The 21,439-nt window shown below is 37.5% G+C and overlaps 1 protein-coding gene across 2 annotated transcripts; it reads left to right on the forward strand.

The window, feature by feature from the left end:
* Positions 1-14,593, forward strand: LOC134640572 (beta-2 adrenergic receptor-like). 2 transcript variants are annotated; one of them, XM_063492581.1, is made up of 4 exons: positions 1-228; positions 6,251-6,316; positions 10,992-11,359; positions 12,396-14,593. In XM_063492581.1, exons 3-4 carry the CDS (start codon positions 11,077-11,079, stop codon positions 13,286-13,288), a joined length of 1,176 nt encoding a protein of 391 aa, XP_063348651.1. In that variant the 5' UTR covers positions 1-228; positions 6,251-6,316; positions 10,992-11,076; the 3' UTR covers positions 13,289-14,593. The 2 variants fall into 2 exon arrangements, with proteins under 2 accessions (XP_063348651.1, XP_063348587.1); XM_063492517.1 differs by lacking the exon at positions 6,251-6,316.
* The last annotated feature ends 6,846 nt before the right edge of the window (positions 14,594-21,439 follow it).

Here is a 21,439-nt window from a genome sequence, read left to right on the forward strand (position 1 = left end):
AAGGAGAGGGGAGAGGCTGAATCACATGGACAGAGAGCCGGAGTGTGTGAGAGGCTTTGTGCTTAATGTGTGCTTCTCGGGAGAATGAATGATGAGGACTACAGCTCCACTTTCTTCTCCACTGGACGGTGTTTAACAGGAATTTATTTCCACTAAGTCAGCATCTAAATACTGGATTTTGTTCCTGCTGTCAACCTCTGTCTTGCCAAGTGCTCTCAGGAAATGCCGGTAAGATTGTCTCATTAGATTTCTTGTTAATTGTGGTTTGATTAAATGACAGCATGATTATTTTGACAGTATTTCAAAGACACAATTTCTTGATAATATAAGGCTAAATCCCCACGCTGTATGCATTTAGCTCTGAATATTAACTCATAATTACTCACGTAACAGAATTAAATTGTAATGTGTAACATTCAAAAACTACTATAAATATTTGAAGTATAAGACTTATATTTTCATTTTAAGTTTACCAAAATATTTATATTTTAAATAGTCCCATTGCATTTTTCTTTGCTGGTTGTTATTGGACACAAACATTGAGCAGCCCTCTGCGGCCACACAGATACGTGTCTCGTTCAATTTCAATGACATTTTTCACAACAGTTGTTTTTAGTGTTTTTATTTTCTTCTGTTTTATTAAACAAGAAAATTTCTTCAGTTGGAAGCTTTTTAAGAAATCCTAATCAGTGTAAGCTAGCAGTGTCAGCCTAATCAACCCTTCAGTTTGTATCGGGGAAAATGCTTCATACTATCCTGCTAATCTGTCAGGTGTATCATGCTTGGTGTCTGACCATTCAGGCATGCAGCAGCTGTTGGCTGAGTACAGAGGTGGGTGTGATGTCTGTTAGCTGTGCATAATTTCGATAGGGACAGACAGGATGTAAAGACATATAAGGACAAGTCCAGAAACACATGCTCTGATGTAAAAAGTTCTTCATCTTGTGGGTGAATGGGACTTTTCAAATGTATTTAGTTCATTATTAAATACCATTACTGGGAAACAAGGCAATAGCAATCCTTGAAAACCATGATATCACTGACGGAAACAGCTTTTAGAAATTGTAGTGTAATTTTAAAGAAACATAGGTTTTAATTTATAAATTATTGATTTCTATTTTTTTTTCTCCTGGGAAACAAACCTGAGAAGAAGGGTGTAAATTTAAAAGCGTAAACTGTACATTTGTCAAATGTTTGATATGTTTTTACAGTTAAATACCAGAATGTCTAGTCTGTTGATGCACGGTTTCTTTTATTCAGTTTGTTTGGGATCATTTAAAAATCCCTCAAACTGTTTTTGTTCTTCTTGTTGTTCTTGTACTCTCTAAGTATTCATTTGCTACCCTAAATGCACAGCAAAGACCACACAGAGAAAAAGAAAAACCTAATTTAAGTGGTTTAAAAAGGGTTGAGGGACTTCCAGAGTATTTCCAGATGTTGCAGTGCATAAAAGAGGGGGGTACACCCTGAATGTCTTATATGATCTCTCCATATAAGGTATCTCTATATGTTAAAAAGGGGCTTTTTCAGTGTTCAGATCATCAGTTAAAGTGTAATGTTAAGAAATTTTAAGCAATGGAATAAAAAGAAGAAAAGCTAGACTGAGAAACTACTGAAGAGAGGCACAGTGACAACAAACACTGCCAGAGATTTTTTTTTCAGAGAGAACAAGAGCAAAAATATTCCCAATGATGTCAAAAACACACGAACAAAGGCAAAAATGTGAACTCGTTTAAAAAAAAATTAAATGCTTTGTAAACTGCATACAACTATATAACTGAACTGCAGTGATTTGATCATTCAGACTCTAAAGTTACATGAAAATAGTACAAGGATAATTGTTTTATTTTGTTTTTTGAACACTTGCTTTCATTTATTATGCCAGCAACATGTTTAAAAATGTTGGGACACGGCCATGTTTACCACACGTTTCATCACCTCCTTGTTTTTCAATTTGGGAACTGAGGATACCGACTGCTGTAATTCTAGAGATAAACGCCTTTCCTTTTATTAGTTGATATTTTAGTTACTAAACAATCCAGGGCTTCCTTTCTCACATTTTTTCATCATTTCATAATGTGCAATTTTAAGTTGGGGACGACTCTGGACTGAAGGCAGACTCTTTGTTATGAGCCATGGTGCTGTAATACATGCAGAAGGCGGTTTGGCATTGTGTGGATGAAATTAGGAGTCCTTCCCTGAAAGATTTTGTAAAATGGCATTATGCATTACTTCAAAGTCTGCAACATCATTTAGCAATAATGGTGCCTACACAGATGAGCCCATGCACTGCAGAAGCTCAGACCATCCCAGGTGTGGATGGGAAATTAGATGCTTACAGCTTAAATAGATTAGTCTGAGGACAGCAGCTCATACTCTGGCAAAAGGATATGAGATGGATCTTTGTCAATTTTATAAATGAATCACTTTTTTTTTCATATTTTGACTGGAGAGACTGGCACTGGTTTCCTAGAATGGTCAGGAGTGTGGTCAGCTCAACCAGGTGAGCCACAGCAGTGCCTTCACCTGGAGTTCTTTAAATGCTCTTTAAATCCTTTGAACCCTAACCCTGTGATGTTCCTGTCCATCCAATTTTTGGACGTTGCTGGCATCATATTCAACAAAACTTTGCGTTCAAACATTAGAAATGTTAGTCTTGTACTATTTTAAATAAAGTAAAACCTTTAATAAGGTTCTCTATTCACATTTTATAGTGTCCCCAATTCTTTTTTTATAACCCTGTTTTTGTGAACAGGGTTATAAAACAACACTTTTTAAATATGTGCCTGTATGTGTTTGCTGTACACAGTGAAACAAACACAGACAGAATGACAGGCCAAGATGTGAAGACAAAATTGTATTTCTGCTCATGTGCTGTGGCAGTCAGCCTCAGGCGACTCTGACCCACTTATTACTGCAGATGACCCCTGTGTGCGTTAGGCGACCTGGCTCGAGAGCCCTGACCGGGCCCCCACGGTCTTCCTACATATGCCTGAATCTGTCACTCAGAGACACAGCCCTGTCAAAGAAGATTCACTGCATGCAAGAACAACAACCTAAATGCAGCTATTCCACCACAATGGACTCCATATAGCACAGCATTGTTACTGGAGCTTCTTTCAGGTAGTTTTATCTGTGCATGTGTTTAGAAACCGATAATGAACACTTAATCGAATAAATAATTAGAAATGACTTATTCAGTCAGAGTTATTAAGTCAGAAAAAAGTTTTTCCAGAAAAAACTAAAGATGTTAGATGTAGCAAAAACGATCCAATTAATACTCATACATGCGAACGCAAACTTTTTTTTTAATCTGTTGGAAATGTCAATAAATACTAAAAAATTCGAGTGTCAGGCAATTATTTCATGGTTCAGGCTTTACAGTGTTCAGAGGCATCTATATTTCCAAAATTATTTATTCTAATGGCCATCATCTTCACTGTTATTCCTCATATCGGTTTGCATTGTTGTCAACACTACATTCCTGTAGAAAAAGACCTGATAACAAGTCTTGTAAATGGCTGTTAACTCAACAATTTACTTCTTGAGTAAACAAATAAATAAATAAAATCAGGGAAGATCTACCAAAAGAGGTGAGAAACAGGAAAGTTTCACTTGAATACACACAAAGAACTGATACTATACCTTATATATTTACTACTTCATACCTCAGAAACATGACGCACATTGAATTTTTTGAAAATATTTTTTTAAAACATACTACACAGTAGACAGCCCTGCAAAGTCTATATCAATTAAAGAAGTGTTGACAGACACTGAGCATGACTAATCGTCATTATGTGAACACTTATTTGTTATTTGCTATGTGTGCTATGTGCTAAAATGTGGACATGGCAGAGTGCCTATCAGCCACTGCAACTACTTTTACAGTTAATATGATGTAATTAATGATAAGATTCATTAAAACTGGAGTTGAGATAAACATATATCTATGTAACGAATCACAACCAACATAGTATTAGCAAAAGAAACAAACCAAAGGACAGCGATGCCGTTCTCATTCACAAAAACCTGAGAAAACTGTTCAAAATACATTCACCTGCTCAACTGATCATTACAGTTTTTCTCAGTCGATTTGGCGGTTACTGAATTTTACATAGCACCTGAGTCAGCTGCAACAATCAAAACCCCATTCACATTTTTCAAAACTTGAATAGTTCACCACCCTTTAAAGTCTGAGTCATCAAAAATCCTTAGGTTTTTTTTTCCTCAAAACCTTCCTGACTAAAGAGTTCTGCAAACAATGTAGGCTGAATGTAGAGTAAGAAATGTTCAGAAGCAAAAATGAAATGTGAAGGATTTTCTTTTTATAAAATGGAGAAAAGTAAAAAGATACTCGTGAAACTGTGTGCATCAGAAAACAGACAAAGAAAATAGATCTGAGAACAAAGCACCAACTACTCTATGGTCCAGTAAAGTCACACTACATACATTCAGCAACCACTTATTAAGTATGCCTGCTCCACTGCTCGATAAAGTAATCCAAATATCTAATCAGCTTTTCACATCAGCAGCAGCTCCATGCATTTACATATGTAGACATGAACAAGACAGCCTGCTAAAGAAACATGGCCGAATGTGGCATGGTTGTTCATGTTAAATGGGTTGTTCTGAGTATTTCAGACATTGTTGATGTACTGAAATACACAACCATCTCCAGGGTTTATGGGGAATCGTCTGAATCAGGTTGAGGTCAGAGGAGAATGGCTAGACTACTTTGAGTTTATAGGAAGGCAAGAATAACTCAAATGGTTGATTGTCTCAGACGGGCTGGTCTGTGTATTTCAGAAACGACTGGTCTCCTGGGATTTTTCCCGCACACTTATCTCTAACAGAGAATGGTCTGAAAAAGAAAATATCGAGTTCTCTGAGTGAAAATGGCTTGTAGATGCCAGAGGTCAGAGGAGAATGACCAGACTGCTCCAAAATGATAGGAAGGCATCAGTAACTCAAATAACCACTTGTTGCAACCAAGGTATGCAGAAAGGCATCTCTGAATGCTTGATAGGTCAAATATTGAAGCAGATGACCTTCAGCAGCACACCGGGTGCCTTTCCTGTCTGCTGAAAACAGTAAACTAAGAGTAAAGTTTCCATGGGTTGACCAAAATTGGACAACAGAAGATAAAAAAAATGTTGTCTGAGAAGTCTCAACTTCTGCTGCAAATCAGGTAGTAGGGTGAGAAGTGACAGGCTGGTATTGTAATGGTGTGGGGATATTCTCTTGCCACTCTTTGGGCCCCTTGGTAACAACTAAACATTATTGTATGAGCAACTGTGTGATGCTATCTTGTCAATAACGGACCAAAATCACTGAGCAAGGTTTCGAGCACCTTGTTGAATCTGTGCCATGACAAGACAGGGAACAGAGAAACTTCAGGAACAATTCTAACTCCCCTCTAAAGACTGCTATAGATACCTGAACCATAAAGAAAAAGATGAATAAAACTCCTAACAGCATAGAAGAATACTTTATTAATATTATGGAAAAACATCTCCCAGCTAAGAAACATGTTTCTCATATTTACAAAAGGATTATAAAGGAGTCATGCCAAAACACAGGCTATATTAAGGAGAGATGGGAACTAGAATTAAATGTTATAATCACAGATAATATATGGGAAGAGTTGTGCAAAACCTGTCAAGAGGGAATAAGAAGTCAATTGTAGAGAGAATTTGATAGGAAATTTAAAATCAGACTTTTCAATACACCTCTTGTTATCTCCTCATACTATAAAGAACCTAATATAGAACTATGTTGGAGAAAATGTGGGGAAATAGCAGCAAAATGCACCTAATAAAGTATCCAATAAATCTGTGGCGGGTTGTAACAGAAAAGGTGTACAAAGCCTCTCTCGATGGCGGCCATCTTTGAGCTGTAAACATCCACACCAATCACATGCAGGAATCTGCACACTCTAATTATTATACTCTTACTCAGACTTAAGACACAGCAATGAAGAGCTTTTTATAAAAGGAAAGAAAAGCACATCAGTCGCACAAGACGACTGCAGTCGTAACGCCCACAAACAAATGCGCAGGGTAACTGTTGATAGTTAAGCAGTTTAGATGTTGGATCTTTGGTCCAGAACTGATTTCTACTGAGACATAAAAAAGAAATGACCTTTGTCTTGAGGACTTGAAATTTCAAGTTGTGAAAAAGCTCGTATGTAAATCATCATGCAGCCTATTTTGGTGTGTGTGTGTGTGTGTGTGGTCTTTGCTGTCAGCTGCTTGTCTCACTGTGCCTGAGGTCTTGCCACAGGGAAGGCTTCCGCTTGTCATCTTCACTCAAGGTAAGGGCAAAAAGCCCCTTAATGAGGTTCATCTCCCATCCTCCCTTAAATAATTTTCCTTTTGTTTTACCACCAGCACCATCAGGAAATTTAAAGTAAAATAATTACTCTGACTTGAAAGCAGTTGTCTAATCCTGTTGATTTTAAGAGCATATAATTTAGACTAGAATCAGGTTTTTTTAAACACCCCTATGACACTGTATCTTTCACAGACAAAAGAATGCACTCATAAAAAGACAAAACACAGTCAAAGGCTGAACTATGCTTGACGTCATAATTCCTCACCTTTCGCTGCTACCCATTTTAAGAATTTTAGATTTTCAAGAGCTGCTTTCATAAATTGTAAAATGAAAACAGTCTTCTTTAAACACTCTCTTGACCTTGTTCACGCTGAGTTATCATTGTGCCTGCAGCTCAGTGTTACCGACACAGAGGGGACAATATCAAGCTTTAGAGAAAATCAAAAGGGCAGATGGATTTTCTCACAATCTGAATTTCACTGAACTGAATAACAGATAACGATTCTTCGAAGCTCAGAATTGATTTTCAACATATCTGGCTAATAAAATGAATGCCTTTGGCCACTGCAGCACTGAAATGTGGTTAAGAATGAAATCCACCAAATGACAGGGATATTAAGGTTTTGGTGTGAGTCTTATAAACTATAATCTAGTATAATCTGTAAAAAGGAAAAATCTGTTTAAGAAAAGAACAAAACATAGAAATATTCTGGCCGCTGATATATTCATAAAAATACAGAAAAATAATTGTTTATAGCTTTAAATGTCATATTTTGTGTTAAATAAAACTAATTTACAAAGGTGGAAGCAATGAAATGAGATACTTTCTTTTAGCACGATACAGCATAGACTACAGAGCACTGTGAAAACGTCTCAAGTTTTTTTATACGTGGCTTGGAAAATGAGTTAGTACATTTTTAACAAGCTTGAAAATCAGTATTTATTCTACAACACTTCCCTGGGTAAGCTTTCTTGTAATTTCTTGAAGTGGTCTTCAGGAATAGTTCTCCAGGCTTCTTGAAGAACATTCAAAGCCCTTCCTTGGATGTTGGCTGCCTTGTTCTGTTCTGGTTCAATAATACTGAGGTCCAGGCTCTTAGGAGGCCAATCTGATCATCCTAAATGATGTGTTTTTCTGTCCAAGCATATTTTTCCTGCACTAGCAGTGTGTTTTTGATCATAGTCAATCAGATGCTTTCCAGATAGTATTGTATGTTGGATCCAAATCCAAAAATACGTTCCATCAATTTTGACAAGATCTCCAACACCACTGCCTGAAGTGCAGCCTCAAACCGTGACAGAGCCTCCACTGTGTTTACAGATGGCTCACTGTAACACTCACAGTTTTACCCCTCTCCTGACCTCCTCTGCATATATTAATGACACTGTGAACAAAAGTTTAAAATTAAAGTGCCTAAAGACACAATTTAAAATAGGTTCAGTTGTCTGTTTTGTGTAAACACAACACTGGTTCATCACTTGAGTAAGGTGCCTTTTTTATTTGAATGATCGATACTGTAGCTCAGTGTTAAGTGTGCAAAACAACAACAACAAAAAGCAGAAAAATGATAAAAGCATCCAACGACTGCTTATTTCTGCTCTAAAGTGTCATCTTATCATGGCGGGTCTGGGAGGACTGACTTCCTTTAAGGAGCTGCAGTTAATGACACTTCTCCATTGTCCTAATTTTAAAACCCTGGAAGTTGCCCCTTGGTTTTTGTTTACAACCAGTGCCACACTTTCTGATCAGCAGCGACTGGGACACTGTGTTGCCTAACATGGTGGAGTATTTTGTGGCTAGTTTGCAGATATTTCCCTCTGGAGCTGTGAACCGCAGCTGAAAGAGACATGACTCCAACTAAATGACAGTTTGGGTTTCACTGACGACAACTTTCCATTGTTAGCTTTCAGATGCACCACAGTGGGGCTGTGAGACGGCGAGGAAGTAAAATTCATTTTAACAGAACTCCACAGAGAGCCACAGCTGTGCATTTTCCTAAGCATGCTTGAGCAGCAGAGGGGTCTTTGGGAAACTCAGGAACATGATACCAAAAAACAAACATTACAGAAATGCACCGGATGTGTCTGCTGTTATTTATGTGCAGCTAATTTGCAACAACAATAATGTTTTCATGGAGGCATATGGGGCCAACCAGATTATGTTTCTGTTAGGATAAAGACAAACAATGTTAATATTGAAGTATTCAACATATTTTTAAGCTTGTGTTGAGACACTGTCAGCACACATCAGACTGCACTCTAGTTTTATGCAGAAAGAGACTGAACAATACAACAATACCACCCTGACTGAGTTGGTATTGTTGCCCAAAATTAATCACAGACAGGCGTGTGCTTGCTCTTCACACTTTGGACTCACATAGTCCTGTCTATCCTTTGCATTCATATGAATGCTGCTGTGGCCAGGACGTATAAATGTAGAACATCGTTTGCTCTGAAAAAAAATTCTCTAAACAATCCAAGCAGCAATTACATTTCTCAGCACAACATAACCATGAAAACGAAAGATTCGTAATTGTCTTTTGAGGCAGGGTTGACATGAAAGAGATGAGCTCAGAGGAAGAAATATCAGAAGTGACGAGAGCTTGACAGGAAAGCCTTGCTTTGAAAGCACAAGAAAACAAATAAAGCTCTTTCTCTTTACTTTACAATGCAAAAAGGTGAGAAAAACTGCTAAAGCTCATTTGTACCTATGAGGAACAGCATGCCCCCTTGTTTCATAAGCATCCAAACGATGGGTAAACATGAAAAGTAATCACATACTTAGGATTCCTAGTATTTTGAAAAGCAAATGAGATAAAGCAGCCAATACAGAACATAGCAAATTAAAATAAGGCGTTAGGAGTGATCCACAATCTTTTTGTTACATGAAAAACAGAAATGTCAGACAACCAAATGTCTTTTTTTCGTTTCCAGATAACAGTGCATGGAAAGCCTCCAATAATGAGAACACTATTTATAATTTACTCAGGCGATAAGTGTGAACACACCACTGACATCTAGACATTTGCAATCTGACAGGCCTTATCAACATTAGCAGGAAGTAAAAGTGTTTCCAGCAAGTAAACGAGTGACCCACACATGCTGGAGACTGAAGTCACTTGTACCAAAGGTGCATCTGTGTAATCTAATTTATTGTTTGTAAAATCTTACATCTCAGTAAGAGTCACTTAATTAAAACAAATAACAAAGTGACCAAAATTTCAAAATGATGAAATTTATTATCAGCTTTATAAATATACATTTATTTTTCTGTTCATAAAGCTACGTTCAGCTGATCCCTTATTCACGAAGGGTCACCACGTGTTTAGTTTAGCAGATATTTAGCGTGATATCATTTCCGTGATATCATATCATTTTTTTTGTCTCCGCCCAGGATCAAACTTTTTCTTGTTAGGCAAATGTGAAAACCACTTCACTATATTGCTAATAACAAGTAAAACGTCAGGTTGTTTTATATCTGGCCCTTGTTTCCAGACAAGCTTTGAGGGTCTTTCATATCTGATCTTAATTCAACCCTGAACCCTGAACCATGAGCCAGTCACAGAAAAAATACACAAGTGTTTTCCTTGCTTCTCAAGAACCTCTAATTCCCTGCTGATATTAGTGAAAGGATTTCAGCCACAGCTGTGATGTTTTGTTGACGATGTTTCTGCACACAAAGCTGCACAGCAAATGCAGGCTTTGATTTGGTTTTGCTCTGGTCTGAATATGTCCACTCCTGTTACCTTTTGTTTTGTCCTCTGTGCGTACCTTCCCCCTCTCTGGCCCAGTGAACAGCATAAATGATTGAAGGACTCGTGTATTTAGTTGTCAGCTGAGAAAGACATTTGGTACTGAACTCAGAGTTTCAGCATGGGAACTGACAGCATCGAGGTGCTTCCAACAGTGTTAGGGCACAGAAACAGCACGTAGCTGGTACACACAAGTAATAAATTCAGTGCCAATACTCTCCAGCTGGAGAAAAAGAAGACTACCTATGATTTGTAAGGCTGTTTTTTATTCAGCCTTTAGTGTAACATATTTGTACTGCAACATAAGCACAACCTCTCTACCCTACACATGTCATATACTACAGACTTTTAGCACTTCAAACCCTTTGAGTCAAGCATATTATTGGATTACATGCTTCAATTTATATTAAAAGCTATGTTTGTAAGAACTGTTTTAATGCCACTCTTTGAATGGCAGCAAACATGTAGAGTATACCCACTTATGTCTTATGGTGGCTTTCAGAGGTTAAAATCAAACATCCCTAAATTTGCAGATGATACATATATATTAAAAGGTTTGCTACTGACTGCAGTAACTGACTCAAAGCTTTGAATGATGTGATTTTGTGGCTAAGAGTGCTGCAAAAGTGCTATTGTGTCTGGTATGAGCGACCTAAAATTATTTGACATTTGTTAAAAAATAAAAGTTAAAATTCTATTGAAACCATGAGAAATAACAAATTTAATGCAATTTTTAACAACTGCATTTAGAAAATCTTTTTAGAAATAGAGAATTAGAAAAAAAAAAACATTGGTTCAATTCGGCCATCAAAAAGAGAAATACCATGACTGTTAACTGCTGGACATAATGTGCTTATTATGTGATATAAGGTTTTCACTACCTACCTATTTTTTTCCCATTAGGAGAGTTTCCCAGTCCAGGACATGGTCTCCTGAGTGGTCCCGCCACCACTGCATCACAAGCCTTAAAACCAGTCTAACCTGGGACATGACTGCTCTGCTTCCCAACGTCAGTGTTCCTGGGAGTACGGCAGCTTTGCTGGTGACCACTGACTGTCCGTTTAACCTGACTGCAGCTGCTCAGGCAGGACTGGGGTCAGGCCGTTCACTGGCCCCACTATGTACCATGTGTTGCTGTGGAGTTCTCAATCGCACCTTGGCAGTGGCATTCATGGTCAGCCTAGCATTTGCCATCGTGGTTGGGAACGTGGTCACACTTACAGTGTTTGTGCAGACCAGACAGTCGAGAACACCACAGGGATACCTGAAAGGTAAATGTTGTGAACTGTGTGTTGAGGCAACTTTTGTTGTAATTTCGTGCTATATAAATAACATTTATTGAATTGAATTTAAAAAAAATAATAATTGAACTGCTTTATCACCACATCTTAACATGTACATCTAGAGTGTAAATCAAGTTTCATGGATTGATTCCAGTAGAGCCCGACCAACATCAGATATTTACCGATATTTGATATGAAATCTGATATCAGCCGATATATTTTCTTTCTTTCAGGCACAGGAAACATAAACAGATTTACCTGACATTGGTTATGTGCAGTTATTTATAACTCCTTACTAATATAATATAACGATTCTGTTCACAAATATTTTTTATTGCTACAACAACTCATAGATTACTGGTTTACATTGCTTGTATATGCTGGCTGTTGTGTTTGTGAGGTTCCAAACACATGCAGGAACACTGTAGAGTGCCCTCTGGTGGACAAACTATGCAACCTTAACACTAACAACAAGATTATAAGAGTTTGTTCCACCTCTTCTTTCCTTTTGTATTTTAATTTATCCACTGGTATATCACATAGATATTACTGGGCAATATATCGTCCCTCAGCATTATATTGGTAGGGCTCTAATTTCAAGAAACGTAAAAACAATTCCTTAGTAAAATTTAATTTCCTGTTTGTAAAATGCAGTAATATTAAAGAAGAATTTTTTTTCAGTCTAGAGAGATATAAGAGGATCTTTAATTTTAAGCAATAAATATATTGTAAATTGTATTATATTATATGTATAATGTATAAGTATTGCATTCCATTCACAAGGTGGCAGTGACCAGAAGGGATTATAAAGTATTATATTAAATAGTTTCATTCAGCACAACCGATTAATTTAAATTTATGGAAAACCTAAATCAGAAAGGTTGTTTTTTAAATTCTGCAAATAATGGCCTAAAAATAAAGCAGTTCTTGTGATTAATGGTAAAATGCTAAGTAAATGATAATAAGGAAAACTAAATACAGCTAACCAACATGACATCTTCCTCTTCTTTCTTCTCTGTGACAGTGTCTCTGGCCATAGCAGATATGATGGTCGGTGTCCTCGTGGTTCCTTTTTCCATCTACACTGAAATCTCTCTGATGGTAACCACCACGCCCCCTGTTTGGTATCAGGGTAGTTCTTCTTCCCCTGCCAACACCTCTTCTCGTGGTGGACTAGTAAGCCCATGGCAGCCCTGCATGCTGATTGGTCCGGTGTTTGCTGGATGCACATTTGTTTCCATCAGCACCATCTTCCTAATGACTTTGGAGCGCAGTGTGGCCATCCTGTGGCCACTCCAAAAGGACGCCTTGGTGACCCGAAGACGAACTCTGTTCCTCATCCTGTTCTCCTGGGCTTCCAGCTTTCTGCTGGCTTTAGCGCCTCTCATCTTCAGCAGAAACTTCACTTTGGAGTACAATGAGTGCAGTCGCATGTGTAACTACACCCCACTCATGCTCGGAGGCCATCTCCCGCCTGATGCCAACATCTTGTTGTTATTCCCAGCGTTCGATTTCACACTGCTCGGTGGCACATTGGCTGTTAATATCGTGTCTTTCACTAGCATTCGGCGGTACTCCCAAAAACGCAAACTACTCTCAGAGGGGAGTCTGAGCGATGGAGGGGGAGGAGGTGGGGGATGCCCTCACAGGCCCTCTTTTTCAGACATCAAAGCAGCCAAAACAATTGGCATATTAACATTTGCCTTTACAGCATCCTTCACGCCCATTGCAGTGTTTGTGCTTGGGAACGTGGTGGGATACACCTGGTGTAATTTCTCCTTTTTTGCCTTCTGGATTCTGACAGGAAACAGTTGCTGTAATGTTATTATTTACAGCGTCAGGGACCACCGCTTCAGGAAGGGTGTGACCCTGCTGTTTCAACGAGATCAATCCCCCCCGCATGGTGAGAAGAACTAAGAGGCGCGTGAATACATTCAGTCATGAAAAGCATTTGTGTTGTGGCTGTGATCCAAAGTATGACTTGGAACAGTTTAAAAAGTAGAGAAAGGTGAAGAATGGGTTTATTCGCTTACGCTGTGAAAAGATTGTCATCCCTTTCCTGCTTTCAAAGAGAGGAAAAAAGGAACCCTGCCTATTTCAACTTGTGGTCCTTAATATGCCATCAATAATCTCTCTTGCTAAAGCATTATGTTAAAACCATGAATTTCATCCATTAAAAAAGCAGCAACGTTATTCCATATAAAGGCTATGATTATTTTACATGTGCAATGCACTCTGGATTGATGATGGAAACGAGTTCGACTCATTACATCGGTCTCACAACCAAGTACATAATGTATGAATGCTACGAAATGTCTAAAGGAAACAAGAAAAGAGATATTAATCTACACAGTTTTCTCATCCATAGCAAGAGAAAGGGAAATGATTGGGCACATGCGGATGAAGACAACTTCCAAAAGACCCCGAGCTGTGTTCTTGACACTTCTGTACTAACACATATGATTAATTTAGAACTCACAAACACTTTTTGTTGTTGTTGGTGAGAAGCAGCAGCTAAGACCAAATGCTGTACCTATAATTTTTCTCCCCCAAAATGCAGAGAGCAAGTGAAAGTGAAAATAACTTTAAGATAGACTGGGAACAGAAAGTATTAAATGTAAAGATGTTCTGCACGCAGCAAAATATGACTTTGAAAGTGCACCAAAGTGTGTTTAAAAGTCTATAAACATAAAAGTGTCCTGAGGAGAGATTGACTACATTGAGAAGGTGGATGGTAGGCTGAAATTACAGGTAGGGAAAGACATTTTATCATAAACTGATGCACTTCCCTTTCACACCGCTCAAGTGGCTGCACAGAAAAGAATTTTGCCCCATGCTTGCTTCTTCAGCTCTGTGATCGTCTTCATTGTTGGGGATTTTTAACTTTATTAGATTTATTTAGTGAAGAGGAAACAGAAAGCAGGAAGAGAGAGTGGTGGAAGACACTCCACAAAGGGCCACGGTTCAAAGTCAAATCCGGTTAAATGCGTTTAGCCTTTCAGCACATGGTTGCCTGCTCAACCTGGGAGAAGGTCATCCTGGTTTTTTGTTTTTTAATTCTGAGTTATGCCAACAGTCTTTTCATGTTCAGTTATGTCATTCTCAGATTTTAGTTGAATTGGATGTGCTATCTAGCCTACCCTGCACCATAAATAACAATGGTGGCCTATTTTTTATTTAAAAAAAACAAAACATCTACATTAAATCATGTTAAAGTTGTTGTGGTGTTGTGGGCATAATAAGTCATATCTTTGTAGTCGCTTTTTTTTTTTTTTTACAGGTAGTAAACAGTGTTGGTCAAGTTACTTGAAAAAAGTAATCAGTAACTAATTACTGATTACTTCCCCAAAAAAGTAATCCCGTTACTTTACTGATTACTTATTTTCAAAAGTAATTAATTACTTAGTTACTTAGTTACTTTTTAAAAACATGATTTACAACCTGAATAGGTGATAAAGCGATAGATCTTTCAGCCCAATTCTACTTTTTCTGCATAATCCATCATACAAAATGTAATCAAATGGAAAAGTCTCTTTTTAAAACTTGTTTTATTAGTTTTAATCTTTATGCATCAAGCAAAAATTTTATTATATGCAACATTCTCTGACTGGAAGAAATTTGTTTAACATTTAAACCTATTTTCTGCACATTCCAGCACATAAAATAAAATATTTTTTTGTGTTTACACTCACTCTTTCAAATAGATGCAAGTAAAACACAGCAGAAAATAAATAAAACCAAAGACTAGCGGTTCTGTTGCTCTATTTTCACCTGTAAAGCAGGAGTGGGGTAGGCGGAGGTTTACCGTGGTGCAGGTGTGCCGCAGCGGTCAGTTGAAGAATCCGCGAGTTTCTGTGTGAATTTCCCATTACGTCGTAGCGCACTCCCGGTGCTTGCTCGGAAGTTTAGGGGTTTTTTTCGCTGTAAAAAGAAGTTTTCTTCCACGCACAACTGACACTAATGTTTTTGTCACTTTTTATGGAATCAAACTCAAAGTAAGGTCAGTACTTCCACGCTTTAAACGCTGCATGCTCATACTCTCTCCCGCACTCGATATATTAGCCATTGTTGATCTGCACACAGCTGTTGTCACGAACGTCGCACTCGCTTACGTCACTGTCATGAGACATTCTCAAAAATCACGGTTTTAGTAACGCAGTAACGCAGCGTTCCTACGGGAAAGTAACGGTAATCTAATTACCGTTTTTGCAATAGTAATCCCTTACTTTATTTCTGCTAAGATGTTGACCATTTTACCACTGACTTGCTTTTTAAAGCAGCCTCAAGTGGTCATCTGAAGAACTGCAGTTTTTGGCAATAAGCATTACCTTCATTATTAAGCCCCATATGTTGTCTCTTGGACTGGGTTTATACAAACATGATCAAATCTGCCTATAAACACATAGTAAGTTTCCTTACCTTTCTTTTTTTAATGGAGATTTTTTTTTACATGTGAGTTTCTGTGGTTCATGTCCAGGATTAAAAAAATAAATCAACAAATAAACAGTTGCCAAGTAACCACTCTAGACGATTATTGGTGTCAACAAAGAAACAATTTAGTAACAGCTTTGTGAGGTTTAGAGGTGCTGGTAGGCTGAGAGTTTTGTTTTTGTATCCAGTTTTTAGACCAAGCCATTTCCTGGTTTAAGCTAATTTGAGGTGTTTTCATCACCTAACACGTTTCCAAAAAAGTCGAGGCTCAAGAGTTTCCATAAATGGTAAATGGCCTGTATTTGTATAGCGCTTTACTAGTTCCTAAGGACCCCAAAGCGCTTTACATATCCAGTCATCCACCCATTCACACACACATTCACACACTGGTGATGGCAAGCTACATTGTAGCCACAGCCACCCTTGGGCGCACTGACAGAGGCGAGGCTGCCGGACACTGGCGCCACCGGGCCCTCTGACCATAAGTCAAATGTAAATGCCATTCAAATAGAAAGACATAAAATTCTAAATGAAAAAGTTCTGAAAAAGTTAAGAAACGCTTTCAGGTTTGTCCACATATTATAGATCGTGACTGAAAAGGCCATTAACTGCACAACAGCAAGTCCTTGCAGTGAGTCTACTGCCACAACAAATCCATATCCTCTCCCCTGGTGTCCTTGTTTCCTCTCTCCAAATCTAAACCTTGCTTTCAAAGGGCTTTAATGAGCCTTTCAAAAATTTCAGAGAAAAAAGTATGTCAAGGAGCCACAACGGCCACAACTGCATAATGAGTAGTTTATTTGTAATGGTTTTTTTTTTTGTTTTTTTATCTTTTGTTTGTTTTTGTGTTGTTTTTTAATGACAGCAGTGTTTTTGTCATCTGTTAATTTATAATGGGGTTTGTTTGTAATTAGAAATCATGTTACAGCCTCCTCATAGGAAACAGTTAAGGTTACTTTTAAAATCCATTAATTCAGTTTATTTTGATAACAATCTGCCTCAAGTATCAGAAATGCACTTTATCAGTTGCTATGTGAGCCATTTCCATTGTGCCAGGTGTCGGACACAAATATTATTTTGGACAGATTTTTATTTTTAGCTTTGTATTTTGTCTGCATATTAAAGAATGATCTGTGTATTTATTAAATCAGTACTGACTAAATGAATGGGACTCCAGCCACAGAGATGTAGAATAAAAACATTATGATTATAGCGGACCCTCATGCTGTGTCGGCCTATCTTTTCAGGGTATAACATACAACGTATAACATGAAATAATGTGTTTCTTGTGTACTTATTTGAATTCTGTATTGTACGAATTAATTATATTTATAAATAATGAGAATTTTGAAGCATAAAATTTCATTAATTTATTTCTTGACAGAATAGCTTAATTTTACATAAAGCTGTCACAACTGACATCCCTTTGAATGCAGGGAGGAGGTTATTCTTGCCATTGCTGCTGTAAGCAGTTTGCAGATTATTCTGTGAATCCATAAACAGCAATCCAACAGTTCAACTGACATAAGAGTGAAAACATTTTTTGTACCTTACCATGAAGTGCTCAATGAAGGGATTGTTTGACATTTGGAAAGTACATTTATTAGCTCACTGGTCACCTTTACCACAGCAACGAATTTTAAAAGAAATTGGTATGCCACACACAAGTAGCTTGGTTTTTAATGTCAAATATGCTGACATATGGTACATGGAAGTTTGTTTTTGGCAATTTTAAGAAACATTTGATTGATGCTATGGACAATCGCATTGTAATGGCTGATAGGCAAGTTAGATTTTAGAGGTAAGTCTGAAAACAAGTCCTAAAATACACTACATAATAAATCAGCCTCCCAAATCAGGGAACTGGAGGAATCTGTGGAGCTTGTGATTGCATATTTGGATGAAAGATTTGAAACTGCAAAAAAGACAAAAAGATAAGCCAATCATGTAGCTGGGAAAATATTAGAAAACGACGATGTAAGATAAAATAAGAATGTACCTGCCAGCAAATATAAAGCTCACAATTAATGTTTTATTTATTTAACCCTTTCACGCATATTGGTCACTACAGTGAGCAGCTATTCAAAGGCTGTTTTCTTGTATTTGTGTCAGTGTTGATAGTATACTTGCACACAGACCACTACATTGGACACTGATGTGTCACTCCATACCCTGCCACCCACTGGTCGTTTAATGTTACTATAGATGTATGCCGTGTTTCATTGTAATTATTGTTATTTAACCCTGTCATGCATGAATTATGACAACCTCAATCAGGATTTTTTTTCTTACGTATTTTTATTCATCTTTTCATGCCTAAAGATGAATAAAAATACTTAAGAAAAAAAGTCCTGATTGAGGTTGTCATAATTCATGCATGACAGGGTTAAACCATAAAAAACTAAATCAAAGACACTTTATTTTTATGTATTTACACCAAACACCATTAAACACCATAGACATGCAATTGTATATATTATAAAACATTTACAGTCATACAAATTTTAAAAACTTGCACAAAATTTGTACATAATTTTTAGGATGAGCTTTATTGGGGCTTAAAGGATTGTGTTACCTTTGGACAGACCAGTTTAGCAGTGTGCCCCACCGTCCAGTGTTTGTGTTAAACCACATTGCGGCATTTTTACCTTTCTCAGTAAGAAGGTTAATAATGTACTTACCAAACTGTCAAACTATCCATCCATCCATCCATCCATCCATCCATCCATCCCTCTCACCCTAAGACAGCTGGGATAGGCTCCAGCACTGACTGTATATATATAGATCTCACAGAATGAATGAATGAATGAAAAACATTTTCCAGGAAAAACTATCATTATCTTCTAGTTTAAAAATCTGTCAGAGTCACAGCAAGGTTTAAAATCAAAAGCATTTCAATCATCTTGGGCTCAGTGTAAAGGTCAAATAGTCTACTACTACTGCACTACTGAGACTATAGACTTGTATGAGTAGTGCATAATTCCTCAGTTGTGACTGTGTCAGATTTGGTAAAAATAAATGTGTTTGTGAACACATCATTTGTGATTTTAATAGGTTTCAGTGTGACAGTAAGCAGTCAGCTTACTGCGGTGATTTTCACAACCTCCACAATTACTCTCGAGTATTGAAGGGCTGTCACATTATGTAATGTGGAGAAGAAGGAGTGGCAGTGACGCTACGGGATACCTGGATACTTAGCATGGAGGACTCTTTTGATTGTGTACAGGAGAGAAAGCAGAGTCAGGTAGACTGAGTTCGCATCTTTACATCTAGAGAAGAGGATCCTAAAACCGAGTGACCTAAATTGTAATTTGAGTGTGTGTGCATTTGGGTAGATGGGGACAGAGTTTATATTTTACATTTACACGGTTAAAGCGCAATCTTGTAATGTGGGAAGACATTTGGGTGGAGACGGAAGTGCAGAGCAGTAGACTTCTATCAGCAGTGACATAATAGAAGTCTACTCCACCACCAGTCCCACCACAAGATAAATGAGCTGACATTTAGTTGCTCATGTAATTGAGTTCAACGATGAAAAACACAAATCTGTGAGACAGATATCAGGAGAATGGGTAGAAACAATTAAGAGAGAGAACAAATCATGTACTCTGGAATGGCATCTAGCAGCCAGTAGCCTCATATGTCATTTGTAATCAGTACAATAAATTAATCTGATCTGTATTTCTGCTGTGGACTCATTAATCAGTACATTGTACCCTCACAACAGTCCTGTAAATCATGTTCATTGTGCAGAGTACTGACTCACTGCATCATTCATGCATGCTTTCATACTTGCTGCAGGTGGATTAATGGTGGGTTTGTTATTGTTATTGTTGTTGTTTTTTATATTTTGTAAGTGAGTCACACTTTTGCAAAGCACGAGGCATGTTTAAAGCTGCATCTGGCATTTTGAGACATATTTGAACACATGTAGCTTGTCAAGTCAATCTTACAGACATAACTCAGTGCCGTGGAGTATTTGCCTTCATGATTTTTTTTCTTTTTGCATACTTCAGCTCATGAAACAAATGTTAATATTAGACAAAGATTACTTGAGTAAATACAAAATTCCCTTTTTAAATGATGATTTCATTTACTGAGATGAAAAAGCTATCCAAAGTAATTGCTCCCCCAACCTTGGCAGCAATGAGCCTTTCACATCGCTGTGGAGGAATTTTGGCCCATTCTTCTGTGCAGCATTGTTTTAATTCAGCCACATTGGAGGATTTTTTCACTTTTAACTCATTCCCAGACAGAGTTTCTGGTAGGCAGCAGAACTCATGATCCCATCAGTTACAGCAAGTCCACACCACCACCATGATTGACAAATGATTGTTTGCGTGATGTTATTTTTATGAAATGCTGTTTTAATTATACGTCTGCTGTAACGGGACTCAAACCTTCTAAATTGTTTACATTGCTTCCCAAAAGTCATAAAATTTCAGTGGGCCGGCCACTCCTGGGCAGGTTCCCCACAGTTCCAAGTTTTCTCCTTTTGTGGACACAAGCTTTGTGTAGTCCAAAAGCCAGTCTGTAACCCTGTCCAGACTGATAGATGTCAGTGACTTCATTTGTCACCTGTTTCTTCAGATTGTGACATGATGTGTTGCTCTGTGAGAACTGAAACCAGATGTGTGAAGCAGAAGTGTGCAGGAGGAAAAAGTCACGTTTCATGTTTTGTTTTGTTTTTCTTTCTATTCACCTGTTGTTCAGAATCTTTGTAAGACAAGTAATCACATGATAGAACTGCAGTGTGAATTTATCTGGATCTGAATTTAGTACATTACTGTTAATTATAAGTTAACAAGGAGTGGGAGGCTGAGGGACAGTTATTTTTCAAACAGGGCTCGGTAGGTTTGGATAATTAAAATTAGTTTAATCATCTGAAATGTGTAAGTGTGACAAATATGCAAAAAAACATAAGAACTCAAGAAGAGGGGTAAATACTTTTTTACGGTACCATATGTTATGTTTATATCATTATAATTTTCAACAGCAATGAAAAGACTTATTACCTGAATATGTTTTCTATTTCTTTTCTTTATATAGAAAATCGTCCCTGACAAAAGATTTTATGCTATAACGTCTGCTGCTTACTTGTTCTTTTTCCACTGTCTTTGCTGGACCTTCACAGTCCTGGGTGTTTGTGTGTTCATGCAAATAAAAAAGAAACTAGATCTTTCAAAACATCATGCTCCATCATGCTAGTAGGCTTGAAACTCCACATGATGTCTTTAACACACTGTACACAGTAATTATGCTTCTTAAAAAACAAATAAAAGTACATTAGTCTTATTTCTACTTGATTACTTACAAAAAACTATGGAAGTCCTTTAAGACTCACTAGCTTGATAATCACCACTCATGGATATGCACACTTAATGATTACACAGGAACTGGAGGAATAGGTTTAAAGGTGTTTTGTGTTATAACAAGGATAGGTCAAGGAGAAAAACAAATTCAGTTCCTTATAAAAAAAAAAGCTATAGAGTGACAGTAAAGGCTAATTTGCAAGTAAAAGAAAAAAACATGGGTGAAATATTTGTTATTCAGAATCATTTAAATGTGTTCAAATGTCTGACGATAGTGTACTTGAGACATAATCCCCACCTTTGTTTTGATGGACTGAAGAAGAAC

Source organism: Pelmatolapia mariae, linkage group LG1 (assembly GCF_036321145.2).
Source record: "Pelmatolapia mariae isolate MD_Pm_ZW linkage group LG1, Pm_UMD_F_2, whole genome shotgun sequence".
Taxonomy (NCBI): Eukaryota; Metazoa; Chordata; class Actinopteri; order Cichliformes; family Cichlidae; genus Pelmatolapia; species Pelmatolapia mariae.

What these genes read in the sequence shown, in the direction of transcription:
- LOC134640572 (XM_063492581.1), top strand. Translation starts at nt 11,077, where the DNA reads ATGACTGCTCTGCTTCCCAACGTCAGTGTTCCTGGGAGTACGGCAGCT. An exon ending in ACCACAGGGATACCTGAAAG is followed by an intron (nt 11,360 to 12,395) that starts GTAAATGTTGTG and finishes TCTCTGTGACAG; the next exon opens with TGTCTCTGGCCATAGCAGAT.